This window comes from Onychostruthus taczanowskii, unplaced genomic scaffold (assembly GCF_017590055.1).
Source record: "Onychostruthus taczanowskii isolate IOZ18803 unplaced genomic scaffold, ASM1759005v1 scaffold17, whole genome shotgun sequence".
NCBI lineage: Eukaryota > Metazoa > Chordata > Aves > Passeriformes > Passeridae > Onychostruthus > Onychostruthus taczanowskii.
Window position 1 is genome coordinate 8,832,571 of NW_024498906.1, and position 25,732 is coordinate 8,858,302.

The 25,732-nt window shown below is 47.8% G+C and overlaps 1 protein-coding gene across 9 annotated transcripts in view; it reads right to left on the reverse strand.

Moving 5' to 3' along the window:
- Positions 1-7,785: 7,785 nt before the first annotated feature.
- The window catches only part of BCOR (BCL6 corepressor), a 59,754-nt gene continuing 41,807 nt past the window's right edge, over positions 7,786-25,732 (reverse strand). For all 9 annotated transcript variants that reach the window (XM_041399786.1, XM_041399785.1, XM_041399789.1 and 6 more), the window contains 6 exons: positions 25,436-25,708; positions 19,381-19,547; positions 11,673-11,818; positions 10,453-10,530; positions 10,090-10,240; positions 7,786-8,915 (listed from right to left, as the gene is read on the reverse strand). In XM_041399786.1, coding sequence (XP_041255720.1) covers positions 8,621-8,915; positions 10,090-10,240; positions 10,453-10,530; positions 11,673-11,818; positions 19,381-19,547; positions 25,436-25,708 — 1,110 coding nt within the window. In that variant the 3' untranslated portion in view covers positions 7,786-8,620. The remainder of the gene's footprint in view (positions 8,916-10,089; positions 10,241-10,452; positions 10,531-11,672; positions 11,819-19,380; positions 19,548-25,435; positions 25,709-25,732) is intronic.

The following is a 25,732-nucleotide window of genomic DNA, read 5'->3' on the forward strand; positions in this document are numbered from 1 at the left end:
TTGAATAAGTCCCTTAGTGCCCAGTCTCAATTTCTAAATAAGTCTGCTTTAAATTACATTGATTTATGATTCACATATTTTTATTTGATCAGTCAGTGGTGCTGCAAACCATCAGGCGCTTTAGGTGTTTCTAATCTCTCCATCCTGTTGGATGGAGGCAGCACTTGCAAAAGGCCTTTTTTTAACCCCTGAATCCACCAGCCACTCAGCCAGGACGGGCCAGAAGCCTGTCTCCTGTCCTCTCACTGGGGCTCTTCTCCTGGTGTGATCACTGCACCGATTATCCAGCATCTCTGGGGTCTCCTGCTGTCACGCCAGGACACTCAACAAGAAACCAGGGTGAGGGTGTTTTGGACACTGGTTGTGACAGGCCACGTCTCTGGGAGTTTACATTTTAACATTTGTACCAGGAAATCAGGTCTCTCAGTGTCACGGGGTTAGACAAATACCTGATAAAGAAATAAACCTGTCAAATAAATTTACTTTATAAAGGACCAAGCCCCGCAGAAGTCTCTGTTATATGTTTTAAAAACTGCCTCACTCCTTCACAAACAGACTGCCTGGGACACTGCATTCCTGTGCACTTGGGAGCCACTGGCAGCAGAAGAGGGACCGTCCTTGGGGCTGCCTTGCTGTGATTCAGCACCAGCTGCCGAGCAGACCTGCTCTGCTAATCCTCCACATCCTCATCCTGCAGCGCTGGCTGGTGAGGGATGGGGCTGACTCACCTTGTTCTGCCTCCAAAGCAAAGCTGAGGGCCCGTGGAGCACCGAGCGTTCCCGCAGGTGACGTGAAAGCAAACACCGAGCAGGAAAGGCCTTAAGGTTGTTGGAAACTTGGTGGGGTGTTTGAAGCCCTGGCAAGTCAGACGTGGGCTGTGTTTTTGAGGTGATCTGCAGCTGCAGAAATAAGCCTGGGCGAGGGTTTTCTGGACTGCCCCAGCCTGCACGGCCTGTGCCCCATCTGCTGCGCTCACAAGACAGCCTGGGAGTGCCGGGGCGGCCCTGGGCTCCTTCCCTCCCGGCAGCTCTTGTTTACTCTTAAATAACCTTGAAGAAGAGACGCTGCTTTGTGTCCACAGAGCCGTGTGCTGGTCAGAGCCGCTGCTTTCTGGGCAATAACACTCCCTCCCTCCCTCCCTTCTCCAGTGCTTCCCAGCACGCAGAGCTGCTGCTTCCCACCAGGCAGGCCCCGACTCCCAGCCTTACAAAGCACCTTTTTGCTGCAGCCTATTTGCATCTCTTTGTTGATTTTGCTAATCAAGCTCACTCCTGAGCCTTTGAAAACAGCAGTACTCAAAGGCACTCCATCTCTTTGGGCATGGCAGCCATTTCAGCAGAGGTAACCCCTTGGGGACCAGGCAGGTTTGGTCACTAGTTGTTAAGGGCTGTGTTGGGAGCACCAGCTGGTGGATGGGCACAGTATCCAGGCTTCAGAGGCACAGGTTTACCCAACTTTCTGAGCCAAGGTAAAGCCACACTGCCACCAAAAGGGCAACACTTCCCTGCTGTCCCTGACCCCTTGCCCTGCTCCCAGACCTCCTCCTTCCCTTGCAGGGGGATGGGTTGTCTCCCACCCATTACCATCCCACCCTGAGTGGCTGCTGGCTTAGTGAGTGCATCCAGCCCCTGTGGGGACATTCCCGAGTACTGCCACGTGCTGAGCTGGCCTGCAGGGAGGTGACTCAAATTCCCAGATGCTCACAGCAGCCACTGGGTAACAAAGAGAGGGTCCCTGGGCTGGGAAGCTGAGTTGTGCAGGGCAGCCAGGCAGATACAAAGCCACCCTCATGGCATGGAGCTAGGGAACAGAAGGATGAACTCACTGTGGAAACCCAGCTGCATCCCTTACTTGACTGCCCAGGGTAGTAGAAAGAACAACATTTGTGTAGACTGGCAGATCACAAGGATGCTTAAAAGTGACATTTACCCAAAAATGTCATTAAGTGGGGACACAAGCTACCCAACTTCAAACTACTTGTTTCCCTCAGTGCTTTATGCCATCAGTTCCAGCAGCTCAGCAAGGGAGCCCAAGCCCAGCCCCACCGAGTGGTCAGACACCAAATGCCCTCGAAATTCCTGTGGTGGTGGAGAAAGTTCTCCTCAACCAGCACCCGCAGACCACGGACAGGACACGTGGCAGTGGCAGCCCAGGTCTCCCCACTCCCAGTGCTGGGCTCTGTGGTTACCAGCAGCAGTTTGAGAGCAGCCAGGCCAGGCTGTCACAGGAGAGTCCCTTTGGCACATGTTGGCTCCAGCTCTGAATTTGCATACTGTGTTTGCCAAGGGTTATTAGTGTTGATCAGCTGTTAAATAATCTGCCCTTTTCATTTCAGGAGGCCTGTCAGGACTTGCCTTCACGTAGGCTTTGCTTAAACAGGAGTTTCGTGGCATATTTGAAAAGGGTTTTCATTAGGTACCCTTTTCCTTGAAATTTCGACAGCTACAAATACTAAACACTGTCTCTGACATCATGAGCATCTGCCACATGTGTTGTCTAAGCCTCTACATGCTCAGTGTGTGGAAAAGCCTGCAGCCACAGAGCAGTGGAAATAGGGCTGCAGTCCCACTGGCACTCCTCATTGTGCCAAGGAAAGACCCCAGCCAAGAGATGAAGATAAAAGCAGATCCCACATCAGAAAATGAAATTATCCCCTGGATAAGGGTACTCTGAGTTTGCTGTACACAGGTTTTAAAAACAGCCTCACCCTGCTCTGCACCTGCAGGGATACAGTCTTTGGGGTAATTTATGGTTGCATTTCAGCATCCTTGGTTTTATCCATGTCTCTTCAGGGCCATGCACCCTTTGCAATTAGCCAGAAACAGGAGCTCCAGAGCCTGGGGAGACTGGGAGCACAGGCCAGTAGTTCAAAGGGGGTGGCTTGTGACTCACAAGGAAACAGCAGGATGGGGTAAGAACCACATTTTGTGGTTAGGCAACACCATCAAAGGACTCTGGAAAGTCAGGTCAGGAAAAACCTCACTTCAGGACTGAGGGGAACTGCAATAACCAGCTGGTTTCCTCACATGTAATTATGCCCACTACCTTACAAATTTTTAAAAGAGCCAGAAAGGAATGAAAAAATGGATGTGGTAGTAGGGAGCTGAAGAGGGCGTTGCTGTGCATACAGGATAGTCTTGAACAGCCCAGTAGAAAAAAGTTGTGCTACCTTGAGGGCAAAGGACCTTCTCTGCTACCAGCAAATGAATTAAAACACCTGCCTGCAGGACAGCGCCACATTCCATATCTCCCATTCCTCTCACCTGCAGGTTTTGAGTGCCTGTTGAATTCCAAAGGCTTTTCACCACCAGGAGAAGAAACCCACGGTGTCAGAGGAGTTTGCTGCCCACTGCCATGCTGGGGGCAGAGCTCTGCCCTCCTCCTCGCCAGGGCTGAGCCAAAGCTGGTGTCTGGGTGGCACATCCAGGTGGTGGCTGCCTGCTGGCAGAGAAAAGGGGCAGCAGGGAGGTCCCTGCAGAGCTGAGATGGCCACGTTTTCCTCAGCCGTGCCCAGTAGGACAGGAGGGTGGCAGTGGGCACCACAGCAAGCTCAGTCTTCACTTTCTGTCCCACCACTCCTCTGGGGAGAAGAAACAAAAGCGACTGTGAAAACCAAGCAATTTGGCTGTAACGAGCCATAAAACATGGGATCAGCCCTCCACCTCTGGGTCACCTCGCCAGCAGAGTGCTTGGTTGTGCCTTGCTGGTACTGCCTGTGTTACGGTCATCAGGCAACAAAGCCAGCATTTAGAATTGATTAATTGATTTGTACATTAAATAGGTATTTGTGCTCAATTATTGGCAGGTTTGTTAGTAGATTACTGTTTAAACAATTGTGATATTTTAAATTACACGTTATTTCATAGATGCATATTTACTTGAAAAAAGAGCGCCCCTTGCATCTATTAACATATTAAAAAGAAAATAAAACATTCAGGCTGTTATAATGCACAATGTGGCATTACTCTGGTACTTTCCCTAAGCTAGGGAAATCTTATTTGTTTAATAATAAGTTAACCATGAATATGCAAATCTGCATCCATGCAGTACCTCACTGCTGTCACTATTAATGAGTTGCAAATTAATGTGACAACAAAAGGAAAATCTATTTAGTGACAGATTTGTGGTTCCTACCTGGCTCAAGAGAGCAACCATCTACAGTCACGTCAGTCTGCTGGAGGAAAATGTGCACATGGCGTGGACGGGGTTTTCTTCAGGACTGGCAAACCAGAAAGAAGCAAAGGATCTCTTCACCCCAAGGGCAGGAGGCAGTGCTGCTCCCAAGGATCCATCACACTGCACTGTGCCCTCAGGGGAGCCCATGCAAACCACACTAATGGGTGAAATGCAGAACTAGCAAGGCTGATGCAGGTAGACATCATGGTGGGATACTTAAAACTTCATCTTCTTCAGATCTCTTTGGAGATTTTTGCCCCTGACACCTCTCCGAGTGAAACTTGGGTTCCTGTCAGCTTCTTCTGCTCCTCCTTCTAGCAGAAATGCAATGGTGAATGAGCACACTGAGAAAAGACCTGTGTCTTTACAATTATGGCGTTCCACTCTTCTGCCTTGTGTGGTGATGCCAAGACCTCTCCTACCACCACTGGCCTCATACTGAAATGAAAATATGTTCTGCAAAAAAAAAATTAGCAGATAAAATGCTATTTTTCCAGTTACCTTGGATCTGTGCAAATTTAAAGCAATAATGTGTGCCTTTTCCTTGTGCAAACTGACAATGCTGAATGTTTACCAGCATCCCCACAGAGCCTGGGAATGGCAGCTGCCTGCACTTACCACTCCCTGATACATTAATGCTCAAATGATGGGTCTCGTCTATAGTTTCATTATTTAGCACAGAAATGAAGGGAGGAGTCAGCTTCAAACTCTTTTGATTCATGGAGTGAGCTTGGCTCCTGGGAATAGTTTTTAAAATAATTTCCATTCTGCTCCGTCTAACTAAAACCATAGAATCATTAAGGTTGGGAAAGACCTCCAAGATCATCAGGACCAAATGTTAACCCAGCACTGACAAGTCCACCACTGAGCCATGTGCCTAAGCACCACATCTACCCTTCCTCTGACCCTTGCTTGCCACTCTGCCTCAGTGTCTCTGGCACAAGGCTCCAGCTCAGCCACCACAGCAAAGCAGAAGAAATGAGAAGAGTGGCTGGAGGGAGAAATGACCCAAACAGGAAACTCCCAGGGCTGACCCCACTCTGCAGAGCTCTTGGGTAAGGCAGGAAGGAGGGATTCAATATTTTGGTCCTCATCAGCATCACTTATCTCAGGAGAACCCCCCCAGCACTGCCAGTGCTGTGGCTCCCCCTTTTTCTCCCTGCCAGGCAGCCAGCCTGGAACTGGGTATTCCCTGGGATTTCCCAACCAGCAACAAGTAAAAGTTTGACAAAGGAACCTCTTTGAAGCCAGGCTCATCTGCCTGCTCTGGCTGGAAATAGGGTTTTTCCCTACTGCACCAGTGGTTGTCCAACACCTCCACAGGGCAGCACAGACTCCTAGCCAGGCAAATCCAAGTGGTAAGCAGGGGAAATTCAAGGAAACACCTTGGCTTTGTCCCCAAGAGCATCAACACCGCGCTTTCACCTTGCAGAAGGCAAGTAACAGGATCAGCAGGGTTTTACCATCCCCAAAGGCTGCGTTTCCACTTCCTTATTTTTTTATTAACCTGGAGTAAAGCCAGCAGTGTGAAGCAAGCATGTTTGGCCCAAGCAGGATGCACAGGAAAGCACTTTAAAGAGCAGTGTGAGATCAGAAACTGAGCTGCTGAACACAGCCCCCACGCTGGCTGGAGCTCGCCCAGCCCCAGCTCTGTGCCCTGCAGGATCCAGACAGTCCCAGTGCTGGCCATGTTTCCTCTGCCCACATTGTCACAAATTCACACCCTGCTGGCACACTGCCATCTCTCCTCTCCCAAGGTAACTCTCCCTGGGCTTTCCTCCCACAAAATTCCACCTGCATCCAGCCTCTCCTGTGACAACCTCTCCCAAAGCACCCAGCACAGGGGCAGCCAAGCCAGGCTCCTGCCCCATCCTGCTTCTCTGAAACCCTCTGTGCTCCCTCAGCACCCTCACACAGCGACATCCCTTTAAAAAAGCACATCCCAGAGTAGAAAAGGGTGGTGTTACACCAGGGGACAGCGCTGGGATCAGGTGTCCCCTGCCGCGGCCCTATTTTTAGTGCACAGGCGCCTGAGGCAGGCACACACACTCCATTACAGAGGCATGAGGCTGTCACTGTATTTGAGCACGGGAGCCAGCATGGAGAAGGCCCAACTGTACCGGTGCAGGCAGGGAAAGCTGACTGAGCAGAGATACTCGGGAGCACGTGCTCGGGATTCTTTGGGGAGCACATGCTCGGGAATCTTTGGGGAGCACGTGCTCGGGATTCCTTGAAGAGGAGCTGGCCAAAAGAGGAAGATGTGACAATCTTTTGTTTGCCTGAGGGGCTCGGCGAGAAATGAGGTGTGTGCCACACAGCCCGGGAAGTGGCACCAAGCTGATTTATACCCAGCTCAAGCCATCCAAGCATTACACTGCTGATCAGATAAAGGTGTCTGTAACAAACTGCTCTTAGAGTTCCTTGCCTTTCATTTTCTGGCCCTCTTCTTTCTGGGAAAAACAGGGGGTGCATGGCACTGCAGAGTAGGGTATCTGTGTTTCAGTTCCTTGCAAAGCTGGGGACTGTTTGAAAAGGAAATCCAGCATGCACATACAAGCTGTGCAGGAGAGACCATCATCCTCCTTACCCCAAGTCTGGAAAAAGGAGGTCGGCAGACATGTTAGGACTAAAAATTCCCTGTCCTGTGCAGAAATAAGACTTCAGCATCCAGCAGCAGACAGCTTTTGGACCCTTCTCTCACCTCTTGGCTCAGCTACAAAACCACTTAACCGACAGGAACAGCCCCACTGTAAAGCCACACAGTACAAATGTTTGGCAGAAGACTCACAGGCAGCACAGCACGAGAGGCAGCAGCTCTGAGGCTTCCCCTCCATGGCACCTTCAGAAATGAGGCACAGTTCTCCCTTACCTTCAGCCTTCAGGACAATGCAGGAACTTCTTCCCAGATGTTTTTCCCAGACTGACCAGGTGCTTTGCTCAAGACCCTTTGGGTGGGGTGCTGGCCCCCATCACAAGAGCAGAGAAGTTTAAACACCTCAGTGACAACTAAGCTGTCCTAAGACACACTACTCTTAATAACAGCCCCTAATTAAAACTCAGGAGTTTGAATTCACAGCTAGAATTTCCTTCCACAAGGGGAAGGCAGAAAAGGCCTGCCCAAGCCCAGGGAGCCCAGCCTCTTAGATAGCAGAGCTGCACAGAAGTGACATTCTGATCACTGTCCCTTTAAATCCTCCCAAAATGTGCTCATAGGTTTAATATTCCACATTAAAACCAAAGCGTTTCCCCTGGTACTATTAACTTTCACTCTGCAGACTCCATTGAAAAGAGAATTCAGCCAATTGAAATTAAAAGGATGTCAAAGGAGGGAAAATTATGGAACCTATTCACAATTCTTTAGAAGATGGTGCAGAAAGTATTGTGAACACCACTTTTAAAACTTTGTCCCAACAAAAGCACCCACCCGATGTTTTCTTGCAACATGGAGTATAAAAGCCACTACAGAGTGTACCCCAGATTTCATCAGCTGCTTGCCTGCACCTCTACCAGCCCTGCCCCACTTTGGAAACTACACCCTCCTTTCATGAACATTGAAGAGACAAAGCCCATGTCACAACCAGGCACAGAGTTAATGGGAGTCCCTTTAGCCTCTTCATTTCTCAACAGTTTTATTGCCTTTTAAGAAAATTTTTGTAAAATATAAATACAAAGGCAGAAGATTTACTTACAAAGTTAAAACACAGATCTCAAACATAAACACACAATTCAGAAAATTTAGTTTATGTACAGTTTCAAGCAACTTCAACATATGTTAGTTTTTCAATATTTTACAAGGTACAGAAAAAATAGTTCAAAGTCTTCTTTAAATAAAGAGCATAAAATGTTTAAACATATATAAACAATCCGGTTTGATGTGTGAAAACTAAATTTCACAGCTTTTAAATTAGGATATAAAAGTTCTTACAATTAGTTGATGTGTATGGATATGGTTTAATTTATATTACAAACTATTGAATTATATTCAATAGTGCTTACCTGGCCAAAGCAGGTAATTCTGTAAACAAAAAAACCGAAAATAATATCACCAAGTGCCTTACCAAATTCTATCTCCCAAACAAGCCACACGACTTTGATCACATCACCTAGAAAAAGTATGTTCTGTGTAATCAGTGCTTTGCATGAAACAAAGTCAATGTGTGTGGGTGTGTTCTTTAAAAAAAAAATGTGTTCAGAGTAATAACAAACTTATCCCAAAGCCTGTGTGCATTTAAAGAAACATTATATAACAATTTTTGTAAAAACTGATTGAAGTTAAAAAAAAATTTCTTCCAAAATCCATCCAACTGGAATTCAGATCTCTTATATAAAGGAAAGATATTTTCATATTTAATAGTGTCCTTTCTTTACAGAAACAATTCCATTTGAACACATATACATAAAGAAGTAGCTGTAGAGAGCTCTGTACATGAAACGTCCTGATGGTTCACCAGAGGATGTCGAAGGGAGGGTCCTCGTGCGGATGCAACCAGTGAAGCTCGGAGCCGAGCAGAGTCTTGAGCTCGCTTGTGAACTCCACCAAGTCCAAGAGCTCTTTGCTCTCGGGGTTAAAAGCTTCAAGGTCCGTAGCACAAGAGAACAACTGGCTGAGGGAAGTCTGTTTGTAAAACTCTGCCTCCGTGATGGTGACCACCTCCAGGTTGGGGAAGTTGCAGCGGAAGATGCGAGATGACATTTTTAGCCTCTTCACCACATCCGAGAGCAGAAGCCAGTTCCGTGGTCTGTGGAAGCAAAGGAGAAAGAGGCTCCAGTAACTGACATTAACTCAAAGGATTCCTGACTCTTCCCCACATCGCTGTGTGACAAACCCTCCCCGATCCCACGCCCACAAACAATCCCTCTGAAAGCAAGGCTGTTGCCCAGGGGTCAGAAATAACAGATGAGCAGGTGTCTACCTATTTATTCAGAGTACTGCTACCTGCAGCTTTGGGAAGGGAAGATCCAGGATGCAGGGGCACTGGGACCTATAAAATCTGGGCTCCTCAGTGCCCATGTGGGCCAGCAGCCACTCCAGCTCAGACACCTCAAGGTTAGCCTGCCTGAACCCAAGTTTCATTTCACCAAAAAGGAGATGGCTTATAGTTACAACTACAAAATTTAGCACCCTGGACTTCCAGAGATGGCAATATTAAATACAAGTCAACAGCAAGTTGGTTTTTTGTCAGATAAACAACACGGTTTTAAAATTCAATCTCTGTATTTGTCCACTTCAGGGAATTAAGCTAGATCCATCACCCATGTAACAAAAACATAATAAAACCCACACTCCTGCATGATCAGTATTTAAAACTAGCTGTCATCAAAATTGGTGCAAATGGTAAACAACAGTCGCTAACAAATCTAATTTATATCTTGAATATAATAGATAATACAACTTTCCAGGTCTTTGCTTATTATTAAGTACCATAGGATTTTCCCTGAGATACTCAGTTGTTTGTTCCAATTCAGAGCTCTAAACCAGTTTTGCTACAAAGTCTAGAAAAGCAGTAATGGTGTCATTTTGTTATTCACAAAAGCGTGTCCACTCAGCAGCGGAACAGAAAAACCCATGGAATAAAATTAACACTGTACAAACATCATACCCAAATTTAAGTGCTAGAAGCACTTCTATTTTGGGAAGGTATAAACAAGATGCCTGTCTGGGATGAGGAAAGGACTTTGTGTTCAAACATCACTTGTCCTGCTCTGGAATATGGCAGTAAAAAGGCTGACAAATCAACCGTTTCCCCTCTCACCTCCTATTAGTTTATTTCCAAAAAAACACCAGCAGTTACAGCATTGATCTCTCATTTATCTGACATAAATACAAACACTTTTCCCCGCTGACACAAACTGCCACCATCCCAAGCAGATCATCACAGCCGTTTTTATCCCAAAATCTGTATTTGTTCTTACCCCTGAGAGAGACACACTTGGATGTTGTAACACGGTAAGGGAGGCTCATCCAAAAATTCAAATTCAAACACATCACTGAAGCCATCTTCATCTTCATCACCTGGGCCGGGAGGATTTGCCAAGACATCAAATCCAGATTCATCTTTTGGATCTAAATAAAATTGAATAAAGGTGCTAAGTCAGCAATGAAAAGACTGTTGCAGGTCTTGCTTTTTTTCCCCCCAATAACGTGATCTGTAAACAAAATCAGTTTGCTTCCTTCCCAGCTTCCTCCACCACAAGAACAAAACAGCCCCCACCCCCACATGCCCCATGTTTTTAAAGTCTCTGCATACAAAGAAATAAAGGGCAACATTTGCTCACCGCACACAGAGCTGCCATAGAAATCCCAGTACAAACCAGGGTCATCAACACTTCGACCTTGCAGGTCAGTTAAATACTCTGGAGAGGAAAAAACAACAACAAAAACATACTGATGAGAACAAAAAGCTGGCAAGTCAGGAGACCGCGCGTCACAGAGCCTCAGCACCTTCCATCAAAAAATCCCACACCACACTCCTGGCACACGTGCTACAAACAACAGCATATATACACCATTCCCCACATCAAATAATGACCCACCACATCAAATAATCACCTAAGGTACAACAGGGACAGACCCAACATTAAGCTTCAGATACTGAGAGCAGTATCTTATTTTTGTGAAGATAGGGTGTACATTTTTTGGCCTTCACAGTTATTCTGGACACCAACTTGAGGGTGAAACTGTGGCCCCAAATAAATAGATAAAAAAGGTTTTTCCACACAGGTATGTTCAGAAGATGTAGTCTTTTTCTACAGATATAACTTGGGAGATTTACAAGTTGAATTGGTGAAAAGATACTGGGATTCAGGATGCTAGGAAGTCAAAGATACTGGACTTTACTGGAGTCCTGAAACACCTGTGTGCCTTCTATACTGCACCACTTAAACAGGTAAACAGATGAGTACTTAAACTCATGGACTATGAGCACTGCAAATATGCTCAGAGGTAAGTTATTAGGGAATGCAAGTGTCTTCATCCAAAACTAAGAGCAAAAAGAACCCCAAAACCATGTTACAACATGGATATGTTTAAAGACAAGAGCCTTTAATGTATTTTTTCTGTATTTCAGATATAAAACAAGGCATAACTGGCAAAACCAAAAATAGTCTAGGATAAAAAGCAAGACCATGGGAAAACACGAGTATGTTTAACAAACAGCTATTTGAATTGGCAAGTTTCTTATTTTCATTTCAAGCAGAAAACTGAAGGCGCCGAAACAGCCGGCTGACCTCCTACCCACCTATCAAATCTGACAGTGGAACAATCCTTATGACTTATTAAGAGTTTCAACTAGAAGGAGCCCCCAATCATGGCTGTGCTTCCCACCTGCAACCTCTGGGTTTTTGCAGGCCAAGAGGGAGCTGCTGCAGCCCAGCCCAGCCCAGCCCACAGTTCCTTGGCATGAAGCCACCCCTGCCACGCCAGAGGGACTTTGGGGGACAGGGAGCAAGTCCCCATCTGCCAGGACCAGAAAGCCCCACGCAGCGTGGGCACAGACCTGTCAGGAAGGTCTCCATGAGCTCACTGTGGGTCATTTTCACGATGGTCCTCCCAGAGTAGGTTGCAAGTGTTGGATCAGCACCATAGGACAGTAACAGGCGGACAATTTCCAAGTGGTCGTTTTCGACCGCGTCGTGGATTGGTCTGGTGTGAAATAAAATAAAAACCAAGGCGTTACATTTTGACTCAACAGTATTATGCAAATATTTTTGACAAGAAACTTCTGACTGTAGATCAAAGCTATTTATAGAAAGTAACACTATTAATACAGCTGCCAATCATCTTATTGTCGGTTTTACTTGCACATCATCCCCCACCCCTCTTGTCTTCAGTCAGACTGCTCAGGGCACGTATTTCTGTTACGTCTACTCCTTGCTGTACACATTTTCGAGGGACAGTAAAATAATTACACTGCTGCAACAGAAAGCAGGAGTTTGTGTGAAGCCTCACAAACATCGTTTTGCTGCAAGTCACTCTACCGTTCCAAATCTCTGCCATGTAACAGCGTGCTGTGGAGCAAGGCTCATTCAGCCTGCCTCTGGGCAAGCAGGGAGAGCAGTTACCCAAAGCTCCTAAATTATGTACACAGAAATAAGTTATGAAAATTTGCTAGGAATTAAACTTCCGTGCAGAACATCCTCTTTAAACAGTACTTGTAAATATATTTGCAGCACAGTTCAACCCTTCTAATCAGAGAATAGAAAAACATGTTTTTTTAAGTGTAGTCCACCCAAAAATTAAAGCATTTTATGCGGCATGAGCAATCTATACAAGCTTGACATAGATTTTGTGAGCCTTCAGAAGGATTATTCATTAATACACAGGCCTGCAATTCCAGGTTTAGAATTCCTTATCGCTAATTATAAATCGCATTAACTTCTGCCTTTAAAATTGATTATACGTAACGGGGAGTTGTCTGGAAGTAGAACATATTACCCTTCAGACTAATGAAGATGTGCTAAAATCCCATCTTTTCCTCAGACAGCAAGAGCAGGGAACTAAAAGCAGAGCGGGCAGTGATCGTGGCAGCCCAACTCCGCACAACGCTCCTCCTTTGGGCTGTCAACACTGCTGCCCCCCAACAAGGCTGTCAAGGGAGCTTGTACGAAAAGGCAAGGAAGGACTTTCACCAGGATCACACACTGCCTTCCTAGAAAGCTTTCACAGTGATGCTTCCAGGGGAAGTCATTTGGAAGCACACCAAGTGAACCTCTCCGTCTCCCGATCTGCCAAGCAGCGCTCGGCTGACAACCAGGGCTTCAACTCCCTCCTGCCAAGAGGTCACATCCCACCACTCCTGCCTCTCAGAGGAATGTCCTCTCAAAGCCACCACTGCTTTGGCATGACCTGGTACACAGGAAAGCTCAGGACAGAGGAGGGGAGGATCAAATCAGTCAGAAGACGGTGGCACACCACCGTTTTCCCATCTATCACACAGCACTGCTGCTAGGAGAGGGAGAAGGGCAACTCTGCTATGTCTCAAAAAGGTGTTCCAGATGCATTTACTCCAAGTACTTTCCAGTAGGCTGTGATTTAGGCTAACATCTGCTCCATGTGAAGGGTTCTTGCTTGCATCCATCTTGCTGGAAAGCTCCATGTCATATCGGTTTTGACACATGCACAATATACTGACTTGAGGAGGTGCACTTGGGGACGTGGTGGTTTGTTCCCTATGGAAAGAGGGCTTATCCCACGCTGCCTGCCTCCCATACACCCCATGCCACCAACAGAGTGAAGAAGCAGGTGGTCCTCAAGCTGCTGAGTACAGTCCTCAGTCCAGCTTGTGCCAATCCTCAGACCCTTGGCAGCAGAGAGCACAACATGTGGACACCTTCAAAGCCCAACATACCACTCTTTGGAAAGCCACCTTCACATTTTAAGACCAGAGAGGTCCATGAGGATCACTGGCAAAGCATCAGGATATCCCTTATCCGTTTCTCAGGGAATGCCTCAGAACTGAAACTGATGCCTTAGAGACAGACAGTGTTGGAGGAGCCAGCATTCCCAGGATTCCCCTGCAAGTCTCACCCTCCCACCTCCACCTACTGACTCAGTGCTTCCCCACAGGGAAGTATCACATCCAGGATCTGGTCAGTGCTACATCACAGTGTCACATCCCAGGTGACACCAAGCAGGAGGCAACAAATAACAGAGGTGCCAACACGGAGGCTGCAGAGGAGGCTGCAGAAGTATCGAGTGTTTCTTGCTGTCAGCAAGCATCTGAGGCCTGAGCTGCTGGGTCATGGCACTCTGAGCATCTACAGCAGGAAAGGTCAGCCTTGCTGCAAGCCCTCCTGTCCCCCACTGGGCATGAAGCATCCCTGGCTGAAAGTCTGGCAACAGGCACAAGGAGCAGATCAGAGCTACGGCTGCTGCCAAGTGCTGGCAATGCTCTTTCCTCCCCACTCCCTCGCTTCACTGGAGTCTTTAGTTTTGAACTCTTTTTAAATTTTATTTCAGAATTACAATTTTCTGGTTTTGGGAGGGGGTTTGAGGAGTGGTGTGGGATTATTGGTTTGTGGGTTTTCTTAAAAACTGACTTACCTAAGTGGCTTTTGAAGCAGTAATGAATTCAAGATGATCCCTTAACTTATTAAAAACAGCATCTAAATCACCGCCCAGTGTTTCAATTGATTTAACGACACTCAGACGAGTTTATTAAAGGGTGCCTGGGCATTCCCCAGGATGGAAAAATTGCAGCACGTGGGCTGTAAGCCTGTGATGGAGACTCCTTCAGCCTTTTCACAGGTCGCCAAGCCCAACGTGGGGCTGCAGACAGAGGCAGGCAGGTAGCGGGGCAGGCAGAACCAGATTCGTCATCTAAGAGTACACAGGGAGGCTGCCTGGGCATGAGAGGGGAATTTATAGAGGCAGGGGGAAGGAAAGGCGTAGTAAGGCACTGCGGAAGAAGGAAGAACAATAAATAGAAGGAAACAAAGAAAACACTGGTGGGGATGGGGGGGCGGGCGGNNCGGGCGGGCGGGGAAGGAGATTCCCCATAGATAAGTTAAGGGAGAAAAGGCCAAAACAGAGCACCGACAGACTCTTTTACTGGCTAGAACAGCTTCTTGGCAAGCTCACCAGCGAGACCATGCAAAGGCACAGCTATTTGTTTGCTTCTCCCAGCAGGGCCAGCAGAGGAGGGAGTATTCTTCAGTCTTGGCAGAGTTTAACCATCCTCTTTGTAGGATGCAAAAGCAACTACTGGAATGGGCAACTTTTTCAGATGTGAAAATAAAAGAAGATCCCTGGAAGTCCTCTCCTGGGCTGCTTTGCCATACAATCTCTTCCACCCTGAGCATCGTGGAAATAAACACTCTCTATGCCCTCATGGTACAGTTAACATAGCACAGCTCGTTTCTAAAACAAACCCTTCAAAAGGCCCCAGAAGGAGCTGGGGACATTCGAGAGCTGCAATATCCTACAAAAGACACACATCTCAACCCTCTCTTGTGTACTGCCGAATTCTTCCTACTATTTTTACTTCCACTAGAGTTAGGAAAACATTTCACTGGGGGTTTATCATTCCACCACCAAAATTATAAACTATTTAGACCAGTCAGGGTTTGCTCTCAGCCTTTCAGGCACCACCAGAACTCTCCTCGCTGCAGTGAGAGGTCTTGCAACTCGCCGAGCAATGCCATATTTTGGCGTTTTGTTTGTGTTTGCACCCGCTCTGGTACGCAAGGCTGCCCCAAGGAAGAGGCAAGGAAGAGTTGCAGGAGGGCAGCTATGCAGGCTGCCTCTTCTTGAACGCAATTAGCTGCTGGAAGGTATGGCTCTGCCAAGACCAGCTGAAAGGACACAGGAAGAGAGCCATCTTGGCATGGTCCTCGCAGGGGAAAAAAAAATAAAAAAAGGCTGAGCTCATCAGCTGCCAGCGGGAAGGATACAGCAAAACTGGCTGCGGAGAGAGAATCTAGCCAGCGAACTCCGAAGCAACGTGGAGCCCTCGCTTAACAGGCAGGGATGTCTGTATTTTTGGCATGTGGTTTTGTTTCGATAATGGCAAGGGTTCAGCTGGGGCATGCTGCAGAGGTAAGAGGAGAACAGCGAGATAAGGCCAAATGCAGGCGGCAAACAGCCTTGGTAATGTCAGTCCCAACACCCCTAGTCGAGCTACTGCACTTACTGTCGGGGTCCTGTCGGGGAAGGGAAGCTCTCACCTCTTAAGCACGGTCTATTATTATTTATAGCTAAGACGATTAAGAGCCCTTAGTGACTGCAGCACCTCGGAGACAGGTCTTAAAGATCTCCGGGTTCTACAATAATCTTTGATTAGGCACTAATTGAGCAGCAGAGTGCTTGTGTATTCAGGGTCTGCAGGCACTGCATGTGGTCTATCAGCACAGAGTTTAAGGGGAAAAACATCCAAGACCTACCACATTTAGCCTGGCTAGATGTGCTGTGAATAGGGCAGAGGGACATCCTGTGCCGAGCTGGGGTGAAGGGAAGGACTGCACCATTCCTACATCCCCAAACACTGTCCCCTCCCTGCCCCTGCACCAGGTTTGTTCCTGGCTTCACCGAGATTCCTGGTACCATCAGGAAGCAGAGGCTGAACGCCTGCCTCATCCCAAAACACACACACACGCAGAGCCAGCATGCTCAGAGCAGCATTTGAGAGAGGCACAGACTCCACAGAACTTTCCCGCACCCTTCACACCGACATCCTGTGCACACCAAAGCCGTAATATCCTCACCAGCCACAACTTTTCAGAGTGCCCTCCAAAAAGCCGATGGCAGAGGCAGCAAGGAGCAGAGCCCAGAGCTGCAGGTGACCCCCAGGCTGCCCCAGCAGCACAGCTGTGCTCGCACAGCTGCACCGCAGTCACATCACTGCTCTGTGCTGCTTCCCACCAACAGGCTGAGCAGAACCACACATCCACTGCCACGCTCTGCAGGCTTGAGAGCTTCCACAGCACCGCCAAAAGTACCTCTGGATAAGTGAGTGGCAAATAAAAAGCCAATTCAGAGTCATTAAAAGCAGGGGAGAAGGTCAAGTCTCTGATGGTGCGCTTTTTGGGTTTTGTTTTGAGGGACTTTGTTGTCCAGAGCCAGCCCGATGATCAGAGCAGCATTTGAGAGAACCACAAACTCCACAGAACTTTCCCGCACCCTTCACACCGACATCCTGTGCACACCAAAGCCGTAATATCCTCACCAGCCACAACTTTTCAGAGTGCCCTCCAAAAAGCCGATGGCAGAGGCAGCAAGGAGCAGAGCCCAGAGCTGCAGGTGACCCCCAGGCTGCCCCAGCAGCACAGCTGTGCTCGCACAGCTGCACCGCAGTCACATCACTGCTCTGTGCTGCTTCCCACCAACAGGCTGAGCAGAACCACACATCCACTGCCACGCTCTGCAGGCTTGAGAGCTTCCACAGCACCGCCAAAAGTACCTCTGGATAAGTGAGTGGCAAATAAAAAGCCAATTCAGAGTCATTAAAAGCAGGGGAGAAGGTCAAGTCTCTGATGGTGCGCTTTTTGGGTTTTGTTTTGAGGGACTTTGTTGTTATTTTTAAGACTTTACTGTATTTCTAAGGGTTGAACATCTTCTGTATTTTAATTTTAAAAGCAACACAGCTGAGGAAGTCATCTTTCTCCTGAAAGTTAAAGGAGAAAAACCTTCAAGAGAAAAATGGAACTTGTCTTACAAATGTCCTGACTTACTCTACAGAGACAGAGAAGTCCGATCCTGCCAAAAGGCAGTGCATTACACAGATCCAAAGTTCCTTACACAAACTTCTGCTCTCTGTCCTGCCCAACTCAGACCATCTTTCCTCTGTGTATTAGTTGTGTTTTGGATTCTTGCTGTCTGTTGGGCAGCTTTCCAAATGAAAAGTAAGTCTGCACTCAGAAAAGAGAGGCAACAGCACGCTGAGTTCTAACATTACCATCTATGATCAGATCATCATTATGTTCATTTCTAAAATCCATTTTCCCAAGAACAACTTTTCAGGGCACACTGGCCAAGTTTCTCTCTTGAAAATCAGCTCCGTCTGTGACTAGAAATCAAAGGTGGACTCTGAACTGGCGGGTGATTAAGACTGCTCAGACGCTTCCCAGGGATAATTTTCTATATAGGTTATTCCAGCGAGTGAGACAAAAATAATTTAGGATTCTTTTTACGGTAACTCACCGCTGTTGCACAGGTCACATATTAAAGCTGAAGGCAGCAGAAAATGCGAGGCTGTTTGTCAGCCTGGAGAGCTCAGAACTCTTTACAAAGACGTGGGCGACAGAGGAGGAATCTGACAATCCAGTCGGGGTTTTAATGTTTCTCCAAAAAGCTTTCCTTTGGGCTGTGATGGGCTGGTGATGGGCCGGGAACAATGGACCATCATGAACTTTTAATGGACCATCCTAACCAGACCTCTTTTTGTTTTCCTGACTCCTCCCTTCCCAAGTTAATAAATAAAGAGCTTAAAAACAAAAGAAGCAGGCTCTTAGTTACGCTAATTTTACCTCCCTGGCTATTTGGATGGTGATAGGGAAGGCGATAAACCATTTAAGATAACAAGCTGCAGGAGATTCGCAGAATACAAAGACCTGTCCCCAAAATGCACAGACTGAATAACAGCTCTGCATATGCTCAGGACAAGTTACCCCAAGGTCAGCCTCGCAGAGGTGGTCAAAGAGGTGCTTTAGGAGATACACAAGAAGCTTAAAAAAAGGTCCAGAGCAGCATTTTTTTCTCCATAAAGCTAAAAAGAAACGCTCACTATCTATTCTGCCAGCACAGGAACTAAGCACCCCTACTATTCTGCGAAGGGAACTAAAAAAAGGCTAATTCGGGATTAAAAAAAAAAAAAAAAAAGAAAACGTAAATCCAAAATATCAAATGAGCAGATAGTTTAACAGTTCAGCAAACAACATTTTTATACAGCATGTACAGGACTCGCACACCCGGGCGCCACAAAAGCCTGAAGTGCTCTCCAAAGTAACCCTGCTAACAAGGCTAACTCCGCTCTTTTGGCACAACTCAAAGGACCCGGAGGGCACATGAGCAGGGCTGCAGCTCAAGTATCACTCCTTCCTGCCCTGCAGCTGGCAATTCCACCGACTAACAAAAACCAAGCAAAGCACAGCGTATTAAAATTCCCAGAATCAAAAAGAAATTACCCCGAACTCGAGTGACAACAGAAGGGTGTCCCCACTGCTTTATTAAGCAGAGAGCAGGGGAGGTCACGGAGCCCAAGGACCAGCAGCAAGGCTGGGTGACCTGCTTCGAGCGTTTCAGGGTGGGAGGAAGGACAAGGGGAGCATAAAGGAGAGGCACAGAGGGAAGGGAGGCAGAGATGAGGCAGTGCTGGACCTTGTGGGAATTTATAGAATCAGAGGTTTTTGGGAAAGCTGCAAAAGGTAGGTCTTAGAGATAGCAGAACTGTGATTAGTTATAAAATAAGTCAGCAGAAAAATTATGTAAAAAGTAGAAAAGGATAAATAGAACAATTATTTGTGTATTAATGTTTGTCTAGAGTAACTCTTTAAGCTGCAGAAAAGTATATCTAGCAAGATATTAGGAAGTTCTAAGTTCAATAACGGAGCTCTGTGCATTGTGTTTTAAGGTTTACAAGCGGGTATTGTATTCGAAATAAGCAAGCATTGTTTTAAGTGAGGGTACGTGTGCTTATAGCGACTGGATGGAATCGTTGCTAACATGCACAGAGGGAAGGGAGGCAGAGTCGAGGCGGTGCCGGGCCTCACCTGGTTCCATCCTGAGCGCTGCAGTTCACGTCGGCGCCGTACTCCAGGAGATGCCGCACGATGCTCAGCCAGCCCCTGGCACAGGCCTCGTGCAGGGCACAGTAACCCGCGTTGTCACGATGGTTCACATCGCACGCCTTGTTTTCCAAACAGTACAGAACCACTTCCTGGAAACAGGAAGGAAAACAGATGAGCATCGAGTTATTTCTTGCTGGGTAAACGCGCAGATTTCTGTGCTTGGAGGAAAAGAGGGGGGAAAGGGGCTAAAGACAAAATCCCTATGATATGCTAAGTTACCCTCTATGAGATGGGTCAGTCAAAAGCAAAATAAAAGGGGGAGCTGTTGACAGTCCTGTCTGTTCAGGAGACACAGCAGAGATTTCCCTGAGCAGACTAATTTGGGCAAAGTGACACTGAGAGCTCTGTGCCTTGCAGGACCCTGTAACCCCCAACATCAGGAGCTGTCACAGAGGGAGAATACAAAAATTTCACAGACAAAACTCAGTGTTCCACTCCTGAGAACTTCTACACATAAAGCTAGTGGGAAGGTTGTTACTCTTACATCTGCATTTTCTTAACAGAAAATTCTCTGAGTGCAACAGCAGCACAGCCAACGTCAGTGCGATTTTAAAAGAAAAAGTGCATGACCCGAAACAAAACACATTTAAGACACACAAAGGATGGGCTGCTATCAGCAAACAAAAACCAGCCTGGCTCTATCGAGATTGGGGAAATCCCATTTTCACCCACCCCAGTTTTCTGCATGCAGAAGTAAAGGCAGGCGCCAGGTTCCAATAACGAGCCCGGCGCCGCAGGAAGCCATGTGAATTTAACACAATTCATCTTGCAGTCAAATACAGCACGCTCCAGAGCCTGGGCCAGGCTCAGCTCCGCGCTGCCGTGCAGCCTTGGAACAATGACTGCTCCATCACTCAACCGAAAATTTAGGATGGTGCGAGTCTTCCTCGACTTGTACCGGATGCAAAATAAGGCAAAACAAAACAAAACACATTTCTAAGAGATGCTCAATGTATAAAATAGCCCCCACGTTCCCAGATTAGTGGTAAACCATTAATTCTGCATTTGAGTGACATCCTTGCAAAGCCAGATATGGCACGGAGGGGCGAGTGCTTGTTTTGCCAAACCAAGAGAATAAAACAACGTCGGGCACAGCGCATTTATTCTTCCCGTTTCAAAATAAACCGGAAAGCCCGCAATAATCTGTGCTCTGGGTACACCTGACTCAAGAGCTGGTATCCAGGATACAGCATGAAGCTGCTCTTTTAGCAGGCCCTCACCAAGCAGGCTAGAGCTGAGAGCTAATGAGCCTGTCCCAGGCTCCAGAGCATCCCCTGCAATGCCAGGGGGGATGCACCCACCAGTTTCACCCAGGACCCCCACAGCCCCACCTCTCACCAAACAGGGGCTCTGAACGCTAATGCTAATCAGCCCAGAGGCCAAAAATCAGTCCAGAACGGATGCTCTGTACCCTGCACATGCTCAAGCCCGTAAGAAAGGGCTGTGCAAAATTATACTCTGGAGGTATGAATTCTCCCTCAAAGCAGACCACCCTGCCAGGCAAATTAGCAGATGGATATAGGTAGCAAAAGCAGCTGCTGTATTCAGAGCCACTTTTAGCATGCAGTTACCATTTAAAATAGACTTTGAAACTCAAAATAAAAGACGTTTCATCTATTTTTGTAAAAAAGAAAGACTCATCCTAGGGTGGAATACCTACTACTGGACAAAAAAGCTAATTTTGTTGGGCAATTCTGTGTTAAGAGGCTATAAGAAGAATGTCATTAACCACAAAATGTAACCATAAAGACCATAAAACTCGACATTGTTAATTAATTAAATGCCTCATTAACTTTTTTTAACATGATTTATTCAATTTACAAAAAAAATTAGCCACCATTGCCAAATACAAGAACATGTGGTGCCACAAACACACTTTTGGTTTCACAAGCATTTCTCGCTAAGGTTTGGGGAAGGCTGTGAGAGTGCCATAAGGCAATTTAATGTCTGTTCAGGTGCTCTATTTAAATCAGCATTCTGAAAATCACCCACAGTTAATCCAAAGAGTCAAACTAGAGCATAATCAGACACCTCCACCTCTGCTTTTTGCAGTTTCTTAGCCAAACTGCAAACAGTACTGTCAAAGTATGCACATATGCATGGTCCATCCTCATATGCAATGAGCTGCTCCTTCTTATGTACTCCTTCTCCAGGGGAAGAGCTCAGCATCCCCCAGCCCCCAACAAGCACTATTCCCCCACACCAGCCTCAAAACACAGCCCTTGGGTCAGGCATTATATGCTGAGCCTTAACACTTCCCCCCAGCACCATACCAAACCCCTGCAGTGGTGTCCATTCCTGAGCAGGATGCAGGAGCTGTGCAGGGGGGCAGGATGGGGCTCTGGAGCTCCTGCTCCTGTGGCAGTGACACTGGGAACTCCCCATGCCTGGATAAACCCTGTTTTCACATCTGTCTAAATGCCCTATCACACACCACACACACTTTGGTAATTTCACTGCCTTCCCAGGAAGGATTAAATAACAAACTGAAAGGAAACTTTCCAAGTCCACTGTCATGGTTTCATGCCAGCCAGTAGCCAAGCCCCAGGCAGCCAACTCACTCACTCACTCCCTCACCAGCAGGGCCAGGGTGAGAATCAGAGAAGCACAAAGGTCAAAGGTGAAAAACTCATGGATTGGGATAAAGACAGTTTAATGGGGAAAGCAAAAGCCATGCACACAAGCAAAGCAAAACAAGGAATTCATTCACTGCTTCCCATGGTTGGGCAGGTGTTCAGCCATCTCCAGGAGAGTAGGGCCCCATCCCACTTATTGGTGACTTGGAGAGACAAACAACATCACTCCAAATATCCCCCACTTCTCCCCCAACTTCACACTCTGATCCATGATGTCACATGATCTGGAATATCCCTTTGGTCAGTTTGGGTCACCAGTCCTGGCTGTGTCTCCTGCCAGCCTCCCATGCACACCAGTCTCCTCACCAGTGTGGCAGCAGGAAAAGCAGAAAAGGCCTTGGCTCTGTGTAAACCCTGCTCAGCAGTAACAAAAACATCCCTATATTATCATCACTGTGTTCAGCACAAATCCAAAATACTGCCCCATACCAGCCACTGAGAAGAAAATTAACCCTACCCCAGCCAAAACCAGCAAATCCAGACACACAACAAAAAGCAACATGAGGCAGACAGACAGCCAGTGTTTCCTCTCACATCAAATTCATTACACGAGCCTTTTGTAATTTTTTTCCCAAAAAGACTCTAGGCTCCCTGTAATTCCCTCTTCACAAAAAGTAAATTACAGTTTTAAGACTACCATTATCTCAAGTCATTTGTTTCAAAAATGAAGGGAAAACAGAAGGGATTCGAGAGCGGCCATACATTGGCATGAGCCGGTAACATCCTGCTCAAGCATGGCCTGGCGCAGAAGCCCAGGAAGGGAAAGGCAAAGCTTCCCACCGGCTTTATCAGGGATTTCCAGGGCTGAAGACTATTTGCTGCTCTGTCTTTAAGTAGCCTTGCTGGCTGCAGCCCTGCAATTCATCTGACCAGACACGAGCCACACTTCTCCTTCGACATTTCCCACTCGGGTCAGCTTTGCACACAGGATCGGATCCGCTCGTGTCCTGCCTCCCGCGCTGACCTGGGGCACATCTGCACCGTGGCACTGACAGCAGCACAGAGCTCACGGCCTCGCAGCACTCGGGCTCCCCACGGGTCCAGCAGCGATGCACACAGCTTGCCAGCACCTCTGCCTGCTGAAGGGTTTGGAGTGGGATCTCTGCACAGCCTCAGGGCATCCCTGCTGCAAAGGCAGGCAGGCTGCCAAGGGCAGGCACGAGCTCATCCGGTCTCAGGGCGATACAGCATTCCTGCCAGGGCTCTGCGGTGCCCTGCGGTGCCAGCCGCTTCCAGCTCGAGTCCTGAATCAGCACTCGCTGCCTCTGCAAGCTGTGGCCCTGATGATGCAAACTCCTGCCTCCCCTGCCACCGAGCTGGCAAAGGGCTGCCACGGCAGCAGCCAGGGAAGCCCCCATGTGCCCACCTGAGGTGGCTGCCCTGCTAACAGGGGTGGCAGAAAAATGACCTGTGTACTTGCCACAGGTCACAGACCAGCATAACACCTTGACTCATCCAGATTTTTTCCTTTTTTTTTTTTTTTTTATTTTTACATAGAGAAATTTTTAACTTCTTGACCATTCTCATTCTTTGTGCAGACAGAGGAAGCTCAATTCAACTTTCTACTGACTGCAGTAGTCTCATCACTACCAAGAAAAACCCCTCAGCTATGGAGCTTCCACGGATGATCCAACTATCAAAGCTCACCATGGCCAAACATAGTTCTGACAGGGTGGCACAGCCACCCACCACTGAGCCTCAAAAAACACAGACAACATCAGATCCTGGCAGCAGTTTGGGTGCATGGACCGGGCTCTTCCCCTGTCCTGCATTCCACCAGCAACAGAACCAACTGCTGCATGGTCAACACCACCTGAACCATCAAACCAAACGGGCTGAATATTTAAGTCTATTAAAAACACACTTGAACTTTTGGGTGAATTCAAGTCAGAAAATGAAAATCCCCAACCAGCTGATAGTGGGAAGTCATGGTGACACACAATGATACCTTGGGGACGCAGGTATCCCCAGCTTTCTGCAACCAGCCAATTTGATAGCAGAGAGCTCCTGCTATAAAAGCAAATGGAGAGCCCTGGGCCCCTGCTCGAGCAGGACGTCAGCCCATCACTAAGTTTGGGAGCTGCACCCATTGAGCTGTGCTCAGTAGAGGTGCTGGGCACAGAAAGCCAAGTGCTCAAGCATGCTCACCCTGACAGACCCCATGCAGGAAGAAAATACACACCAATAGCTTGAAGTACATGCTACAGCACATTTTGATTTTGGACCCACAGAAATTTAAACCATTTAAATTATGGAGAATTCCATAGCAAAGTTGTAACAACCACCTCTGCCCTGAGCTAGAGCTGAAGTGCCCTGAGTTAGAAGAAGTCTTTGTCTAAGGTAAACAAAACCCTTCCAATAAACCCTGCCTTCCAGAGCTGGACATGGCCTTGCTTCACACAAAGCTCTCTCCAGCTGTACAAAGGGCATTTCAAGGTTTCAGCAAATCCCCAAGGCTGGGCAGGCCCCACACGGACCTGGGCTGATGCCACCTTTCCACATGGGGCTCAAGCCCAGCCCCAAGGTCCAAGCAGCCCTCTCAGCAGCACAGCCAACCCTGCAGCCATGCCAAGGGCAGCAGTCAGTCTCTGCAATGAAACACCTCTGCACCAGATCTGAAACTGAGCAGCAACGATGCTCATACCTACATGCCCATACTTCCCCAATAAAAGCGTGCTTCAAAACGGCCGAGCTAAGGGATTCATCGGTTTCTGATTTTTGTAGCAACAGGGGGCCCCTTTCATTAGACAACATTGTTCCAGCTACACCAAGCAGCTCCAGACGCCGAGTATAAAGCATGCAGAGCGCTCCTATGATGTGCCTGATCATGCAAGAGGACACTCTAAGCGCTACATCCTGTGTCACATACCAGATACTCCTTGGAGAGAAGTACAAAAATAAAACCCTTCTCCTAAACTACACGCTCTTCACAAACAACAAAAGCAGAAAACATACAGCTCATTAAAGATCGCCATAAAGATTACTTAGGAGGAAAAAAGAAAAAAATATATATTTGTTCTTTTTGCAGATGGTTTATATCTAAAGGGAAGAGAGGGTTACCAATAAAACTTTACCCCTTGTTCATTCCCGCAGGATGCTGCTCACCCTGCATCCCTGCCAGCTGACCCAGCAGCGGTGGGGAGTCATTCCCACAGCAACCTGCCCCCAAACCCCCCACACCAGGAAAGGGAAAGCAGCAGGGGAATGGAGGCTACAACTTTCAGCGACCCAACCGAAAGCCGCTAGCTCACAACATCTCCACCTATAGAACCGGGAAGAGGATTTGAACTTCCGAAATCAGGAAGAAAACACCATCCCACGGGGCGCCGAGGGAGCCTTACCTCATAGCCCAGGCGTGCCGCCCGCTGCAGCAGCGTCTCCCCCGCGTTCTTGTTGACGATCAGGCGCCGCGCCTCGGGCGGCATCGGGCGGCTCGGGGCGCTCTCCGGGGTGGGGCTGGCCACGGGCAGCAGCTGCGCGGGCTGCGGGACGGGGAGCAGCGCGGGCGCCTGCGGCAGCCGCTCATACGGCTTCTGCTCGTACGCCTTGGCCGGCGAGGAGTCGCAGTCTGAAGTCGGCTCCGGTCGCTTCCTGACTTTCCTCGTTACCGTTACCTGTCAAAACCGTGACGGTGGGGG